This window comes from Sinohyriopsis cumingii, chromosome 17, assembly GCF_028554795.1.
Source record: "Sinohyriopsis cumingii isolate HCF-2022 chromosome 17, ASM2855479v2, whole genome shotgun sequence".
NCBI classification, from domain to species: Eukaryota; Metazoa; Mollusca; class Bivalvia; order Unionida; family Unionidae; genus Sinohyriopsis; species Sinohyriopsis cumingii.
Window position 1 is genome coordinate 117,602,953 of NC_142977.1, and position 19,478 is coordinate 117,622,430.

General features: G+C 39.8%; 1 protein-coding gene across 1 annotated transcript in view; it reads left to right on the forward strand.

Annotated features, from left to right (window-relative positions):
• Positions 1 to 18,890, forward strand: part of LOC149779731 (A disintegrin and metalloproteinase with thrombospondin motifs like) — a 39,175-nt gene extending 20,285 nt beyond the window's left edge. Inside the window, exons 10-13 of the mRNA XM_089938676.1 lie at positions 333 to 468; positions 12,874 to 12,984; positions 15,983 to 16,024; positions 18,716 to 18,890. Coding sequence (XP_089794802.1) covers positions 333 to 468; positions 12,874 to 12,984; positions 15,983 to 16,024 — 289 coding nt within the window. The 3' untranslated portion in view covers positions 18,716 to 18,890. The remainder of the gene's footprint in view (positions 1 to 332; positions 469 to 12,873; positions 12,985 to 15,982; positions 16,025 to 18,715) is intronic.
• Positions 18,891 to 19,478: the final 588 nt, after the last annotated feature.

Sequence of the window (19,478 nt, forward strand, 5' to 3'; positions counted from 1 at the left end):
TCAGTTTGAAACCTCAGTAAATATAAGAAGTAATGTTCCAATAATTATTTAAATGATACCTTAGCCTCGTGCGAAATTTACATTTTCCAGGATGTTGGTCTGTGTGCAAAAGCACACATTTTGTTCAACATATATACGTGCATCATATTTTCGACTGTTGCCCGAACAAACAATCGTATGTATGTATGTATGTATGTATGTATGTATGTATGTATGTATGCATATGTATGTACATAGGCATGTATGTATTTAGATAGTTAGAAAGCTGAGAAGGTAGGTACCATTGATATTTACATATTTTGCACTCTAAACAGGACACTTACGTATTTCAGAACGTGCTTGAGGAATGAGGGAGTTTTTTACGACAGAACGGAATGGGAAACATTTATGACGAAACAGCTAGGAGAAGTGTATTCTCCCAATGAGCAGTGTGAACTAATTTTTGGGCCAAACTTTCTATTATGTGGGGTATGTACAGCCTCTGTGTGTGTACGTGCGTTTGTGTGTTTGTGCATGTGCGTGTGAGTTCATTAATGAACTCAGATATGTTTATTGTGGGGTATGTACATGTATGTGTGTGTTTCTACTTGTGCGTGAGCACATTCGCATCTCTATGAAAAGGTATGTAGTAATTTGAATGTCAGTTTTCTTTCTTGACGATTATATTTCAGTCAAGATTCCCCTTGACTGATGTAACAGGTATATATATATATATATATATATATATATATATATATATATATATATATATATATATATATATACATATATATATATATATATATATATATATATATATATATATATATATATATATATATATAGTCTTTCAAAGCCCAATATTGTCTGCGGTGGTATATTACCGAAGAGTTGTGTTTGTGTGTGTGTGTGTGTGTGTGTGTTGGTGCGTGTGCGTATGTGTGTGTTTGTGTGATATGGATTTTACGTAGCTTTAAAAACATTTCAGTCATATCGCTACGATGTTTAAAATGGAGCAGTTTATAATAATGTCAAACACTGGGCCATCATGCCTCAGACATGTAGCATGTTGTGCCACCCAGTAACATTATTCTGACACCTGGCCGACCAGTCCTAAAACTAACCTCTTAATGCTGAGCGCCTAGCGATGGAGCTGTTAGTACGATTTTGTATAAGTATTTGGTATGTTACAGCCGGGGTTCGATCCCACGACCTCCCGCATCAAATCGCTTAGGCTACAGGAAAGGTTTGTGTCGCATTAATCCGATCTGAATGACTCAAAACGATGAAATGAGAATAATATTCTTAGTTTGCATTTTGGCTCCAAAAAAAATTCGGAATGATGTAATGTGCAAACTGTAGAACTATATTTTGGAAACTGCAGCATAAGCTATATCGATTTGCTGATATGTTACATTTAATTTAGTGATATGCATTAATAAGATAGGCTTTGTGAAGTTGAACTTAAATCTGGTGATCCGAATTGCAGAAAACGATGGAAATATACAATGCAGTTTAATGCGAATAGTAATACATATGACCATTCTTTTGTCGATATAATAGATAACGGTGACGGATCCAAACTATCCACAGTATAAACCTTTAAAGCATTACTGGCCAAATGAACTAAAAACGTTAAACAGACTACATAATTTAAGATAGTAGCCGCAGGAATGGCGATTGTACCAAATATTTTGGCGGTTTTGAGTATTCTTTCCTATTTTTGGAATCTCGAGCAGAACCGCTTAACCATCTGGTATGCCCAAAGATGCATCTTATCTCTGCAGGCAACTCGATCACAGATACAACAATAACACTTCCATAAGTGGTGTTACAAATGAAGCTCCATAAAAGGTAATTGAAATGGGCTGGGCGGGAATGTTATCAGAATAAATGGTTGATGTGCCTCTCAACTTTGCGCACATCTCTGGAGTGGGGAACAGGGAAGTGAAAACCCAATGAGAAGTGATAGTAGGTAAGGTAAGGGTTTTCTTCATAACAGTCGGTTCTCGTGGGTCGGTGGTTCTTTCTGGGGTTTTCCCGGGTTCTTCCTCCACCATTAATACTGGCCGCCATGTATAGCCTATCGTGTGCTGAAAAATGGCGTTAAGCCCCAAAACAACAACAACAACAATCATAACAGTCGGCTGCGCGGTTTTAGACGTTTCCACTGAAAACAATCAACCATTTAATATGAACATCTATTGGAATTCTTTGGGATGAAACAAAGCTCCTATTAATTTAGGAGGGCAATTTAAACTAAAAATAGCAGTCACCACCAAAGGGTTAAGTGCACGGTTACTGCTGGTGTGTATGTGTCCTGTTTTGACTAAATGATCCATCACAATCGTCTTTCATACCAAATGAACGAAGGCAAACGGTCGCTCTTAATTGAATGAAAAAAGCATTCAGTCCGAGTGTTGAATTCGACCACAAAGTAAATTGTAAACCCACTTTATTTCAGAACGACTATACGACTAATCAACCCATAAATGAAACTAATAACTTTTAACAAAGTTTAAATTACACTCGGTAAAGTAGTGGTCAATGTAATAATTTTAGCAAAGTATTTAGGTCTGCGTCATGCGTCCATCCTGGCGGTGACCTCAGATATTTTGAACCTTTCGTGACCTTCTCTGTGAATGGTGACAGCTGTTTCCGTGTGAACGCCCTTTTAGCAAAAATCATTTAAATACATACCAGATCATTCATAAATTTAGCACATATGAAGAAAGATTTATAATGATATTTGCTATATAACAGACACTTCAGTTTGCATGATGGTAAAATATCACCAGTGGGTAAATGAATGCTGCATAAATAATGCAGTCTATAGACCGTCTAATATAATGGACCGCATCTGCTGCTTCGTGTTTACGAATTATAGGCTGATGAACGTTTTCATCTCTGATGGCTGAATGCGGACTATGTATTTCCAAAACAAATGCTATGTCAGCATAAAAAGACGAGTCAGTGCTTTTTAATATCCACATTTATCACTCAAACCTTCGTAGTTTGTTTATATTAATAAATTCGATTTCTACCGGATTGTATGACACTTAGCTCAAAAGTAAAAGCCGAAGTTGTTGTTGTTGTTGTTGTGGGGTATAACGCCATTTTTCAGCACGATAGGCTATACATGGCGGCCAGTATTAATGGTGGAGGAAGAACCCGGAAAACCCCGGAAAGAACCACCGACCCACGAGAAGCTACTGGCAAGCTTTCTCACATGCCCACATTGAAAAGCCGAATTAAAACTTACTCAATTTTAATTCATGTTATCCTTTTTGGGCGGGGTTGGGGGTGACTATTCCCTTTTACATCATTTCAGACCACATAGGGTTTCCCCATCCTCTTTTATCGTTACTAAAAACAGCTTAAAATGGGGAGAGTTTGATTACAATTTAAAATTATCTGTAGATGTTATAATTTTGAATTATCATGGTATATCTTAAATTTAATTAAAGACTTGACTATATATATGGTGGGTGAGGGTTTTATGATTTTGTTTTTAAATTGTATGACTAATTCAGAAATATAGCTCGTATCTAGACTGTCATACACTGTCTCTTCCAATTCCTTATCATAGTTTAGTTGATAGTAACTCTTCCTATTATTATCTTGTTCTTCCTTTCTCCTTTTCTTTTTCTCCAACTTTTCTCCACTGTCCTCATTCTGTGATCTCGAAGTTTTTCTTAATTTTCTTTTGTCTTCAGATTGCGTCTTCCCTCTCTCTCTCTCTCTCTCTCTCTCTCTCAGTTTTTGTTGTTCTTCTTGTTTCAGTAAACTTTCTTTAGCTTGTTGAACTTCCCGATGTTGTCGTTGCATTTGTGACCTAGTGTGATGTTTTACCCCAACCCCTTGTATTATACATGTATTTATAAGTCTGTAAGTGGAGCCAGGTAAGCTTTGTTTTTCCAAGTGCCTAAGTTGGCTAATCCTCTTACGTAACCCAGTCTTTGTTTGAGCTCTTGAGTGGAAATCTGGCGGGAATCTTTGTACATGGGAACACGTGACGTAGACAACTTCAAAGAGCCGGAAGCCGACAATGGTAGGCTGGACAGTACATGGGGACACACAGACTGACATTTTTATGATTGACAGTTCGATCAAATGACCAGAGTCCGTCGCCATCCAATCGGGATGCGTTGTAGGTGGGACTTGATTCGAGAAACTGACATAAGATTTGTACCAGCCTGAAATTCGTCAGTTGGTGTTTAAGAGTCGCAGTGACACACACTCCGTTAGCCATTCGTAAAAATTGGCGGAATTTAGGAAATTCATGAAATAGCTTCGATCAGGTAAGTTTGATGTTACGTTGATTCTGCTTGATACGACTGCTGTTAATTGAAGAGAATTTGTCGTATGTATACATTTTACTTGTATTGAAGTATGAATAGTTAATTATGACCTTAATATTTTGCATTTTTTTCATGACTTTAGCTAGTACTTTTGTTTACGATTGATTACGATGTTGATTCGTTGCATCATTATTCATAATGTTACTATGTACACCTTATTTTGTGAGGCGAAAATGTTCTCTTCTTTCGCTAGTAATATGTGTGCATATTATTTCGTGGATTATTACGTTTACGCCCTTTTGAAAGGACGATTTGTAATTGTGAAGAATTGTATTGCTCGCTAGCCGCTATAAGAATTAATATTTCTTTGCGTAGTTATATTTTGGTAGACAAGAAATTTGTTTACGTAATGATAGATTTTGCCAATGAGTAACGGATTGCCGTTTATCACCATTTGAATGTGAATATTGTGGATTTGGTACGCTTGTGTAGGAAATATATAAATATATATAAATATATAGATAGTCATATTACTAATCGTAGTAATATTTTAGTACAATCATATTTGAAATATTTTGTATGTATATACTGATAGGGCTCAGTATGTAGATATTTGAATCCTTTGTGTGATTGTGTTATGGCGCCATTTTTGTAAGCGGCGGAAGTGTATGGGAATTTCGATGTGTGCGCATGCGCGACCCAAATGTCCCGCCTTAAACTGATGGTTCAGTTCAGTGACGTAGTGTGAGGGAAGATTTTTATAACCCTATGCTAATGCATTATACCTTTCAACAGGAAGCTTTCGGGGGACGAAAGAATCTCAGAGAATTTCGGGGGACGAGAGAAGTTCAGAGAATTTCGGGTGACGGTGAGAGATACCGAGTGAATTTCGGGTGACCTCAAGGGATACCGTCAAGGGTTCCGGATACTAGAAGAGGAACCGGAAGTCAAGATAACGGCAAGGAACAAGGATAATAGAAGAGGAAGCGGAAGTGGAGATCACGAAAGGAGAGAAAGACAAGGGAACGAAGAGATTTAGATGAGTAGCACTCAAGAAGGGAAAAATCTCCTCACACTGTGAACTCAAATGATGATCAAAGGGATCATTGGGTGAAAGAGAGACATTGATTACTTTAAATTCTTTTAAATTTCATTTATTAAATTGTTATTGTTTAAATTTCATCTTTGTATTTCTTTTAATTTAACTGTCGGCATTGCTGACTGGGGGCTCGTAGCCATAAATATATTTAGTCAATAAATAATATAGTGTCCAGAATTAACCTTCTGAATAAGGACCAGGGGAACTTCTCATAATTCGTTAAAGTCTATAAGAAGAACCCCACCCCTAGACAACCACTACACCCCCACAGTGGGCGCTTCGTCCGGGATATGAATTAGACATATATATTATTTTGGGACTTAAAGTTATTGGTAGAAGTATTAGTGAACAGTGTGAGATATTTTCCATTCTTTGTATCTGAAATTTTGTGATTTTCTCATCTTGTATTTTTATTGTCATATGTGCAGGCTTTGTAGATCTTCCATTCATAGCAGTACGTGTGAAGCAGATATCGAACAAATATCTTACCTGAACGAAACTAGTTGTTGTCGACAGGTAAGTATTTAAACTGGTATTACAAATATCTGTATACTGTTTGAATTTTGAGACAAGGTATCACTTTACATTAGTATAATGGCTACCGAACGACAAATGATAAAGGAATACCGCGCCATGGGGTCGGAAGATCTTGGATACGAGGGAGATCGCCTGGCAACCTTTATAGAAGAAAGGATCAAGGAATGGAAGGCCGAAAAAGCAGCGGAAAGAGAAGCCCAGAGAGAACTAGCCAAGATAGCAGCGGACCAAGAGTTAGCCAAGATCGCAGCGGATCAAGCCAAGATAGCCGCGGACCGAGAAGCAGCGGACCGAGACGCCCAGAAAGAGCTGGAGCTAGCCAGACTCGCTCACACTCTGGAGATGGAAAAGGTCAGAGTTGAAGTTAGGACCAACGGACGGGACGACGCCAGTACAAGCTCTGGAACAACCGGCCGACCTTTCATCGACCACCGGATAGTCCAGATCAACATGTCACGCTTCAATGATAGGGAGGAGGCTATTGACGATTTTCTCGTCCAGTTTGAGAAACTCGCACGCGCTCATCAGGTCCCTGAACAGCACTGGGCCATTAATGTCTCAGCCTTTTTGCAAGGTGCAGCTCGGGAAGTCTACCACGGCTTAACTGCAGAAGAGGCTGATGACTACACTGCCCTCAAGAAGGCGCTTCTCTGCCATTATCGGCTGACCGCCGAGACTTACCGGAAACTTTTCCGGGACTCGGTGAAAAAGGTAACAGAGACCCACTCTCAATTCCACAACCGTGTTCGAGGTTTATTTGAGAAGTGGATGAAAATGGCCGAAGTCGAACGCACGTACGAAGGGCTACGCGAGGTAATACTCAAGGAACATGTCCTGGGTACTTACCGTCGCGAGTTGACAGTTTTCTTAGCAGAAAGAGAACACCGGACGCTCGAAGAGATCGCTAACATGGCGGAGCGATACGAGCAGGCGCACTCGAAGAGTGGAGGTTCCGGGGTTGCTGACCGACCCCGACCCTCTGAGTCGCGTCGTATGGGGGAGGTTGAGCCGGCTGTCCGTAACCGTCAGGGCGACGGGAAGGTCGGAGGGGCACCTACAGGTAGGGCTGCCGCCTATCGACCTGGACAGGCCTCACCCACGAAACCAGGACTTGCAAGTCGGCGAGGGCCGCCGACATGTTTTAATTGCAAGCGCCTGGGGCATTTTGCCAGGGACTGTCCCAAGGGCAGGCAGACCCAGGTGAATGTCGTAGCTAAGAAGGAATGTGTGCCGGAAGCGAGTCGCAACCCAGCCAACCTTGCGGCCGCAACTGTCAATGGTGAAGGCGCCACCATCTTGTATGACACTGGGTGCAGCGTCCCCGCGCTTGTCGACAAGAAATATGTCAAGCCGGAGGACTATACAGGGGAGGTAATAGAAGTTCAGTACGCGAACTGCGCGCGTGACTCATTACCAGTAGCTGTCATTGACCTCGATTCACCATACGTGAAGGGGAAAATTGAAGCTGCTTGCTTGGAGGGGCTATCACATGACGTCATATTGGGTTGCCGTTATGTGTTACCCCAGCCGAACCCCGAAACCTGCACACCTATGCCAGTGAGTGCTGTTGAAACCAGGGCCATGAGACGACAGCCGAAACAAAAGCCAATCCAAGTTACATCGACACCGGTTAGTAATGTTATTCCAGCGGAGTTAAGGAAGCTGCAACAGGAGGACGCAACTCTGGCGCAGTTGCACAAACACGCAGAAGCGGGAACAGAAAGGGAAACTCCGAACGGCGCGGTGAAGTTTGTCTACAAGAAGGGAATCTTGTATCGCCACGCCAGGAAACACAACGAACACTTCAAGCAAGTCGTCGTGCCAAAGGAAAAGCGTTGCGAAGTACTGAAACTTGCACACGAGAGTCTCATGGGTGGACACATGGGAATTGCTAAGACGCGTGACCGTCTTGTAAAAGAGTTTTACTGGCCAGGGGTCCAGGGAGACGTAAAACGGTTCTGTCTCTCCTGTGACAAATGCCAGAGAATGGCACCGAAAACGGATCAGCGACCCATCCCTTTGGGGAGTACGCCCCTTATCGATGAACCATTTAGACGTGTTGCCATGGATTTAATCGGACCGATAAAACCCGCGTCTGCGCACGGAAATCGATATATTTTAACGGTTGTCGATTATGCTACACGCTATCCGGAGGCCGTTGCGTTGCGTAACATTGACACGGAAACCGTCGCGGAAGCTCTGTTTGCGATCTGGTCAAGAGTCGGAGTGCCCGACGAGATCTTGACCGATCAAGGAACACAATTTATGAGTCGTGTGATGGCGGAGGTGAATCGTCTCATGTCGATTAAACACCTCACGACTACACCGTATCACCCCCAATGTAACGGATTGGTCGAACGGTTTAATGGGACCTTGAAAAACACGCTCAAGAAATTGTGCGAAGGCCGCCCCAAGGATTGGGACCGGTATATTCCGGCCATGCTTTTTGCATACCGGGAAGTACCGCAAGCGAGTTTGGGGTTCTCTCCCTTTGAACTCTTGTACGGGAGAACCGTACGCGGCCCAATCGCCGTACTGAGACAGCTGTGGACAGACGACCACGCTGTAGAGGAAGTACGCACTACCTACCAGTACGTCGCGGACTTGCGCAACAAACTGGAAGAGGTTTGTTCTCTCGCGCAAGAAAATCTCAAACGAGCTAAGGCGCAACAGGCGAAAAATTACAATAAGCGCGCAAAACCACGTCAGTTTGAGGTAGGGGACAAAGTGTTGTTGTTGTTGCCCCAGGAACACAACAAGTTGCAAGTTTCCTGGAGGGGTCCATACGTCGTCACCAAGAAGGTCGGAGGTCAAACCTACCGGATACAGCTACCGACGAAAGAGAAATTGTACCATGCCAATTTGCTCAAGAGGTACCGGGAAAGGGAGACCGCCAGCGATTTTGTTGTCGCAGCGATAGTCACCGAGGATATCGAAGGCGATACGGAAGGTGCTAACACTGTCCCGAGCTGTCCATTAACGAGGGCCGAGACTCCGTCGGACGTGGAGTGTGACCCCATGTTAACTGAAGGGCAGCGGAACGAGATAGAGACCTTGCTGGCCGGATATTCCGACGTGCTAACAGAAAAACCCGGGAGGACGACGCTTGTCGAGTTCGGGTTAAAGATGGTGGACGACCGACCAGTTCAGCGTAAACCCTACCCCTTGCCCCACGCGAAACGACAAGTTGTAAGGGAAGAAATCGAGCAGATGATTGCTCTGGGAGTAATCGAACCTGCCGACTCTCCGTACAGCTCACCAGTAGTCTTAGTGCAGAAGAAGGACGGCACCCATCGGTTCTGCGTCGACTACCGGAAGCTGAATCAGGTGACAGAATTTCAAGTTGAAATGCTACCTGACCCCGAACATATCTTCGCTTCGGTCTCGAAAGCGAAATATTTTTCCAAACTGGATTTGTCCAAGGGGTATTGGCAAATTCCGGTAAGGAAAGAAGACCGACCGAAGCTTGCTTTTGCTACTCCCGACGGGACATACCAATGGTTGGTGATGCCGTTCGGGGTACAAAACGCGCCCAGCGTCTTTACCAGAATGATGCGGAAGTTGTTGGAGCCCTTGCGCGATAGGGGTGTCCACAACTTCATGGATGACCTCTTGTTAGCTACAGAGACATGGGGTGAACACCTCGCTCTGTTAGCTGACGTTTTGGAGCGGCTACGTCAGGAGGGCTTGACAGCCCGCCCTTCCAAATGTCACCTTGGTTTCAGGACATTAGACTATTTAGGACATACCCTGAGCCAAGGCACGCTGTCTCCAGAGAAGTCGAAGGTGGAGCAGTTGAGAAACGCCGCACGCCCCACCACGAAAACGGAAGTGAGGTCATTCCTGGGACTGGCCGGATATTACCGGAGGTATGTCGCTAATTTCAGCGCGATTGCGGGTCCGTTGTCTGACCTAACCAAGAAACGGACCCCGAGTAAGTTCGTTTGGACAGATGCGTGTGAGCACGCATTCCAAACGCTAAAGGATAGACTTACATCCGACGCAGTTGTTCGTCTACCGGACTTGGATAAAGAATTCGTTCTGCGCACCGATGCATGCGACACGGGACTGGGAGCAGTACTGCTCCAGGAGCATGACAAGACGCTTTTTCCTGTCGCATACGGCAGCCGGAAGTTGTCTGCTGCCGAGAAGAATTACTCAGTATCGGAGAGGGAATGTCTCGGAATCGTGTTCGGCATATCACGGTTCGAGCGATACCTATATGGACGTAAGTTCATATTGGAGACCGACCACCAACCACTCGCCTATCTGGCGCAGGCAAAGTTGTCCAATGGTCGATTGATGCGATGGTCGCTGTTTTTACAGCAGTACCAGATGCAGATCAGATACGTGAAAGGATCTGAAAACGTAGGCGCAGATTTCATGAGTAGAAGCGCCGAAATGATATAGATCGTTTGTTATATTTTCGTGTTCATACTCAGTTTAGCATTTAGTTCATTTTGCTGATTTTGTTCTTTATATCGTGTAACACTTTTGCTTTTTTAGTTTGAGTGAATAAAATCCTGATTTTATTCTCAAGCGTGGGGGGATGTGATGTTTTACCCCAACCCCTTGTATTATACATGTATTTATAAGTCTGTAAGTGGAGCCAGGTAAGCTTTGTTTTTCCAAGTGCCTAAGTTGGCTAATCCTCTTACGTAACCCAGTCTTTGTTTGAGCTCTTGAGTGGAAATCTGGCGGGAATCTTTGTACATGGGAACACGTGACGTAGACAACTTCAAAGAGCCGGAAGCCGACAATGGTAGGCTGGACAGTACATGGGGACACACAGACTGACATTTTTATGATTGACAGTTCGATCAAATGACCAGAGTCCGTCGCCATCCAATCGGGATGCGTTGTAGGTGGGACTTGATTCGAGAAACTGACATAAGATTTGTACCAGCCTGAAATTCGTCAGTTGGTGTTTAAGAGTCGCAGTGACACACACTCCGTTAGCCATTCGTAAAAATTGGCGGAATTTAGGAAATTCATGAAATAGCTTCGATCAGGTAAGTTTGATGTTACGTTGATTCTGCTTGATACGACTGCTGTTAATTGAAGAGAATTTGTCGTATGTATACATTTTACTTGTATTGAAGTATGAATAGTTAATTATGACCTTAATATTTTGCATTTTTTTCATGACTTTAGCTAGTACTTTTGTTTACGATTGATTACGATGTTGATTCGTTGCATCATTATTCATAATGTTACTATGTACACCTTATTTTGTGAGGCGAAAATGTTCTCTTCTTTCGCTAGTAATATGTGTGCATATTATTTCGTGGATTATTACGTTTACGCCCTTTTGAAAGGACGATTTGTAATTGTGAAGAATTGTATTGCTCGCTAGCCGCTATAAGAATTAATATTTCTTTGCGTAGTTATATTTTGGTAGACAAGAAATTTGTTTACGTAATGATAGATTTTGCCATTGAGTAACGGATTGCCGTTTATCACCATTTGAATGTGAATATTGTGGATTTGGTACGCTTGTGTAGGAAATATATAAATATATATAAATATATAGATAGTCATATTACTAATCGTAGTAATATTTTAGTACAATCATATTTGAAATATTTTGTATGTATATACTGATAGGGCTCAGTATGTAGATATTTGAATCCTTTGTGTGATTGTGTTATGGCGCCATTTTTGTAAGCGGCGGAAGTGTATGGGAATTTCGATGTGTGCGCATGCGCGACCCAAATGTCCCGCCTTAAACTGATGGTTCAGTTCAGTGACGTAGTGTGAGGGAAGATTTTTATAACCCTATGCTAATGCATTATACCTTTCAACAGGAAGCTTTCGGGGGACGAAAGAATCTCAGAGAATTTCGGGGGACGAGAGAAGTTCAGAGAATTTCGGGTGACGGTGAGAGATACCGAGTGAATTTCGGGTGACCTCAAGGGATACCGTCAAGGGTTCCGGATACTAGAAGAGGAACCGGAAGTCAAGATAACGGCAAGGAACAAGGATAATAGAAGAGGAAGCGGAAGTGGAGATCACGAAAGGAGAGAAAGACAAGGGAACGAAGAGATTTAGATGAGTAGCACTCAAGAAGGGAAAAATCTCCTCACACTGTGAACTCAAATGATGATCAAAGGGATCATTGGGTGAAAGAGAGACATTGATTACTTTAAATTCTTTTAAATTTCATTTATTAAATTGTTATTGTTTAAATTTCATCTTTGTATTTCTTTTAATTTAACTGTCGGCATTGCTGACTGGGGGCTCGTAGCCATAAATATATTTAGTCAATAAATAATATAGTGTCCAGAATTAACCTTCTGAATAAGGACCAGGGGAACTTCTCATAATTCGTTAAAGTCTATAAGAAGAACCCCACCCCTAGACAACCACTACACCCCCACACCTAGGTTACATCATGTACACATTGAATGGTATACCACCTGGTCCTTGGACCCGGCTAGATCTAGCTTTCAAAATGACCTCCTACACTTCCTTCGAACGTGGCCCCCATGTTTCTAGAGCACTGGGTTGTAGCTCAGCTAGTAGGTTCATTGAACACAATCTCCGATCATCTATTTTTAGATAATGTTGCCTTACATATACTGATTGTTATAGACATTTTATCCTGGTTAGGACTGAAGGCATGCATGACTGTCTTAGTGTACTTGTAATTAATTCTCAGTAGTTCATGTAAATGTAAATAAAACGAAGGGAATATTTAAATAAACAAGTCAGCGTTGTAATGCATTGAGATTTGCAATGACCCGATATACACCTCTGAAACAATATCCCATATCCCCATTGCCACCGTCATCCAAGTGTTATTCACGGAACAAAGAGAAACAGTTTAAGAGCAGAGACTAAAACTGCCACCATCAGGAATCAAACATCAATCTGAAATATTTTACCTACCGTATTTGATAACATAAAGAGGATTCATACACTACAAATTTATTTATTTGTTGTTGTTTATTTAAGGCTGTGTCTGGGGATATTTGTCGCTTCATGGAATGTAAACATCCGGTAACAAACCAATGCATAGATGCATATTTCGGTGCAGCAAGAGGAACCAGTTGTGGACACAATATGGTATTAACTCGCTCTCTCTCTCTCTCTCTCTCTCTCTCTCTCTCTCTCTCTTAATTTTCTTTTGTCTTCAGATTTCGGCTTCTCTCTCTCTCTCTCTCTCTCTCTCTCTCTCCAGAAATAATGCTGCCGCTATGTTCCAGCAATCGTGTTAATCAGATGGTATTTGCTAACAAAAGGATATGCTAGAAGCACAATATTTGTGTTGCTTATAATGAAAGTATGATTAAATGTGACTAAAACACATTCAGTATATTGTAGATGACCTCATTGTAGACCGGGTGACTGAATAATGGCGATTCAGTCACTAGTCAATATAAATGTATTCGCTGAAGTAGGGTAGCCAACAATTAAACATAAAATATATAAAAGAAGCATTCAAGTATAAATACAAACAGGAATTACAATAGAGACAATGCAAACTTCACACAATTCACACGCGACACAGATATCACGCAAATATCATCCGCTGCTATAAAGTATCTACAATCCTTACCAGAAACAAGACTTCATTGTAATAACTAGCTTTTATTTCTTGTGAAAGAAATATGTACGAAGATATAGATTTATATTCTAAAAGTATCACTACCGAAAGAAAGTTGCACAACTGCTCTCTGTGAAGACCTCTGACAGATTGCGCTGAGAGAAAGAAGAGTAAGGTAGGTTTAGTAATGCGCGCCAAAGTGCAATGCACGTTGTTATGGTGAACACTTTTATTCTTCACTCACTCCACTGATCTACCAACTTACATATTGTAACGTCGCCCTCTTAGAATCAGGGGTGGTTAATTGGGTTTGGCTGGCGTTATCCAGAGGATGACCTCCCTCGATATTATAGCCCGGAGGGAGTGAAAGAAGAATGGAATTTCAACAGAGAACTGAGCGAGAATACTGTAAAGAAATAAAACAATACGAGCCCCTTTTGACAAGAAAATAACAAATTTAATGAGAACAAATTAATACCGGCAATTCAAATTCAAGTTAGCTTACATAAGTAGAATTTAACAGGTGTGTCCAATTTGGAATTATTACATCATCATAACGAGAGGTGGAAAGAGCTCAATGTCCACGATCGATTGCATCACCTTCATTCATTTTGACCGTATATGAACGTTTCCTAGTTCATCCTTCCTAAACTATAGGTTCTGCCCTTCATGAACGTTCTGGTCCCTTTATTCTGACCTCGTTCTTCTTTCGTTCTTTATTCAGAGCCTGTGGCTATCCACACACCGCGTAAATTCTGACTTAGTACGATAGGACATTGACCTCGCTTTCCATCGGTAAGTCTTAAATTACCACGTCAACGACTACTAAGTATTACCGTATTAATTTACATATGCTACTACATGTTCGATTACTGTTGCATGAAATTCGAAAGAAATGTAACTCATGGCATTCCTTAACTATAAGATTATCCAAGCATTACAAAATCATATATAATTAGTTAATTATCGTTAAATCACGATGATCTGTATCGTCCTAACAACAAAATTAGTTATTTCATATAAGCATATGAAATCCTACACATATGAACATTTGGATCGCATGCAATCAATTCTACCAATGAACTAATAACTGTATAATTAAAAAGGTAAATTGCATAACAATTATATCATCAACACTTTCAATGAAATTGAATAAAATATATTGCATACTAACTCTAGCATCAATATATGTTCATGAAATTGAATAAAGCAAGTTGCATAACAACTCTAACATCAACACATTTCCATGAATTGAATAAACGATACATAATATAGAAACCTAATAGCAGCAAACACATTTGCATAACACAAGTAATCAATAATAAAATATTACCTGAAACTTAAATTGCGTACCTCGTCGTTGTTTTCTTTCAGGACTTGGGCGTCCTAGCACTAAACATGCCTTTCTTTTCACACGACGACCAACTGGTCCCTTTTCTTGTTTCACGAGGAAAGCACTAATCTTTAGGCTTCCACGGGGTCGAGACAAAGTTACCTCTTCTAGGAAATTTCCAGATTAAAGAATTTAGACTAGGGTCGTCACTTTAAAGTCCGATTGCTCTAAAGTGTACGCACTAATTTATTCTACCCAATCGTAGGCGGTGGTCCCTAATCTTCCCCAAAGAAACAATTTCTTTCATCAGATTTAGACAGTTCAGAATCTGTGTACGACAGTGCGTGACAATTTTCCCGTTGAAAATATGATAAGTGGACATAGGTTCCTACCAAGCGGTTAGGGTTGGTAGCTCAAATGTGTACTTTCTAAAGGCTGTGTTATGCTTGTTGTTGTTCTAGGGTTTAACGCCATTTTCAGCACAAGATAGGCTATACATGGCGGCCAGTATAACTGGCGGAGGAAGAACCCTGGAAAACCCAGGGAAGAACCACCGACCCACGAGAAGCTACTGGCAGGCTTTCCCACGTACCCACGCTAGCCGAGCCTTGGACTCGAACCCACGCAGACAGAGGTGAGATGGCAATGATCCGGAACGGTGAGCGCTTTAGACCACTCGGCCAATCTGGGCTCCCCGTGTTATGGTACCTTGGTCAATCTCACTGGGTCGGAAATATTGTTCCTTTGAAGTTTGCACTGACATGGGGGAGATGAACGACGAAAGTTCGAAGTGACCTTTCACAAAGACTTCTCTTGCTTAACTGTGATAGACATTAATTGCTAAATGCATTCAACTTCAAAATTTTCTGTAATTCAAAATTCGACACTTCACACATATACATGCTACATGATGTTTTGAGACCACCTTTACAAATGTGCACATAGTAATGCACAGTCTAGCAGGCTGTACACTTTAAACATATAGAGGCAAGTCAATATATACAACAGATATAACATTTATGTCTAATATAACACTGGCTACGTCATAATTACACTCGATTAGCAATTAGGCAACTTCTTTAAATTCCTTGAAAATTATTCCCATTACTAACCAGAAGATGGTGACGGGTACACAATCTTCATTTCTTTTTTCTTACAAATAAACACAATACATTTTATTTCAGTGGTGCATGGAAGGATTGTGTGTTCCAAAGGCATCAAAATAGGTGAGTACATCCATCAAATTTGGAGCTACTTTGCCACATTTGATACTCACAAACTCAACATCATGAGGCTGCAAGTTCGAATCCTGCTCAGACCAGGCAAATTCGGCCACGACGATGTGTCCTTGGGCACGTAATATATTGCTGCTGTACTATTTAACCATTGATGTGTAAATGTTCCTTTATAAACCTAACAAAGAAACAAAACAGCCCTTATGAATTATTTAAAATAAAACATTTGCTTTTAATACATTTTTGCAAGTGTCGTTATTATATAAGCGATGATGATGATGAAGAGGAGGAGGAGGAGGAAAACTGGTTATTTGAAGCAAAAAATGACACATCGCACAGTTCATTTAGATAAATTGAGGTTACAGTATATTAAAGCAGTAGACTTATTGTGCAGATCCAAATCGCAGTGTGACATGTATGAAATTAAAAATACACAGGACTTCCGAGCTCAATGATAGCAGACGAAAAATCGTTATGTCAAATAATATTAAAACACTAGTCCGCAATATTCACTCACCTTTACATGTATGAATTGCAGTCAACTACATGTTCTTAATATTATACATGGACCATGTTATGTATTATTATGTACCTTATTTGTGCATCTATGATACCTTATTGTCATATCCCATGTTGTAGGGATGGCTCATAACAAGTGTGTGGTACGTGTAAATAGTGTTACAGTGATTTGTCGGACTGTTTGTATATTCATTCTTCATCAGCCCATCTCATGTTCATTAGAATTTGCGTTAATTTAAATTAGTTTATCAGGTAATGTAATAAACTTCCTTTGTTTATTGTGTAGGACCAATTTTTGTAATTTCTTTACCATCTCGCCCACAGTAAGGGTAGCTTATGTAAGTTTTTAAAGGGCAACGTCTAACTTAATGGAAATTTATTCCAGTGATACAGGGGTTTTATTCAACAAGGAACTGAATTTCAAAAAGACCATTTCTTGGTGATATTTCGAATGAGTTATTCATGCAGTTTTAAAATATGACAAAAGTGTCACAAGGCAGCTTTAATGTTGAATAAAAAAAAGGCATCGAAATATTATTTTGGTTACATTTTCGGGTGTTTAACGTGTTTGTGCTCTGGGTTTTCTTTTGGCGGAGGGGATGTGTTATCCACTCTAAGTTCGAATTTACAATAAACAGAAAGTAAATATCTCCAATTTATTTACTCCATAGAATATCATGTTAAAGTTTTCTATGTGTTATACACACATTACTGAGGAATATGTTCGTGTTGTACGTGTTAAAATACATGGTTATAGTAAATGAAAAATCGTATAAGGCTTTATGATTCTTAAGCATAAACGTTACGGTATGATAACATTAACTCATCGGAGAGAGTGAATAAAAAAGAAAGATAATCCCTGAAATCGAGATCGAAATCGCGTCAGAATTCTTTCTTCTGGTTATGAATGTTAAAAGAAAAACAATTGCAATAATTTAGAAAAAAATATTTCACAGTCAAAAATGTTGAATATAGCACATTTAATATATATTTTAAGTATTTGATCATAAAGTAGTACAAAATTCGCTGGTTACTGTATAAACATCAAATTTCTGTATTTTAATCGCGTTATCAAAAGTTACATAACCAATTTATATAGGCATTCTCAGGATCAATGAGAGACAACACATGTTTACGTACATTGGTTAGTAACAAGGTGAGACATCACATGTTTACTTACATTGGTTAGTAACAAGGTGAGACATCACATGTTTACTTACATTGGTTAGGATCAATGAGAGACAACACATGATTACTTACATTGGTTAGGAACAATGAGAGACAACACATGTTTACTCACATTGGTTAGGAACAATGAGAGACAGCACATGTTTACTTACATTGGTTAGGAACAATGAGAGACAACACATGATTACTTACATTGGTTAGGAACAATGAGAGACAACACATGTTTACTTACACTGGTTAGGAACAGTGATAGACAACACATGTTTACTTACATTGGTTAGGAACAATGAGAGACAACACATGTTTACTTACATTGGTTAGTAACAAGGTGAGATAACTCATGTTTATTTACAATGGCCAGGAGCAATGAGAGGCAACACATGTTTACTTACATTTCCTAGGATCAATATTTAACATTCAAATTGTAGCTCACGTCAAAATCAAATTCACGTGTTTCATTGTCAAGAAAACATCATGGCATTTCCTGTTTGCTTTCTATTTCAATCGGATGACCTCTATGCTTATTGGTGCCGCTTAAAACTGTTTTAGTAGAAATATTGTGCATTGATGAATTTATCCATGAATTTTAGGCTATCAAGTAAAACCAATAGCTAATTTGTCTTTAATCAGTGAAAGAAATACACTTTTCCTGCTTCACACAATTTTTGACAGAATTCTTGATAAAAACAGGATATTTGTTTGCAGAAAATTTCGGTTTGTTACAGAACAGGGGAAATTGTTACTCTCAAACAGTGGGTGAAGATGATGTTCAGTCAAATAAATACACTGCCGTTCCTCATACAACTTTATGGAAAATTCTTGACAGTGTCGTGACTTTTGATTTATAAAAAGTGTGCCTTCTTCCAGAATATTGGAGGCATAAACCTAATGTGCTTTTTTGTTAGACAACTCAGAGTTCATTTCGATCATGACATTATCACATTATCAACTATACCTAACTGATTTTCATTTCAGGATTTATTACTATCTTCAGCCAAACCTTCATGAATATCTGCTTTCAACGGACACCTCGTTAGGCCAAAAACCTCTTCATAACAGAGACGAGTTTTGAAGTTGTTTTGCTACGGTCAGAATTCAAATGTATATATGCTTTTAAAAATCATTGTATTAAAAACCTATATTTGTATTATCTGTTTGCATATATTTTAATTAAACTAATAACACGTGTACGTTTTTGCTTGATTTCCATACAATCATAAACTCATCATTTCTCCCCTCTGTTCATACAATAAACATCTCAAATAGTGTATATATATATATATATATATATATATATATATATATATATATATATATATATATATATATATATATATATATATTGCTAACTAGATGCAAGAGAATGAATACTACTATATCAGACCAGAAACAAGTTTACGATTTATATGCATGGGTCTCGGAACGTAAGCAACCGCGACGTATTAAAAAGTAAACTTGTTCAACAGAAATATGGCTAAAATACGTAGAGATTCATTGCAAAAAATATTTTAAATGAGTACAGCAATCAAGATTTCAATAAATTATTCAATGAATTTAAGTCAAACATGAAGATCACAATTTCAAATATTCAACCATTGGGCTCTGTACACTTAATGTTAAAGAGCAGCAAAACAAAACGAGTGGACTTATATATGTGAAAATGTATATCAAATTTGTACGTCATATAGTAGAACACATCAGGTGTTGTAGGATGAGATTTTACTCCCCACTAATGAAG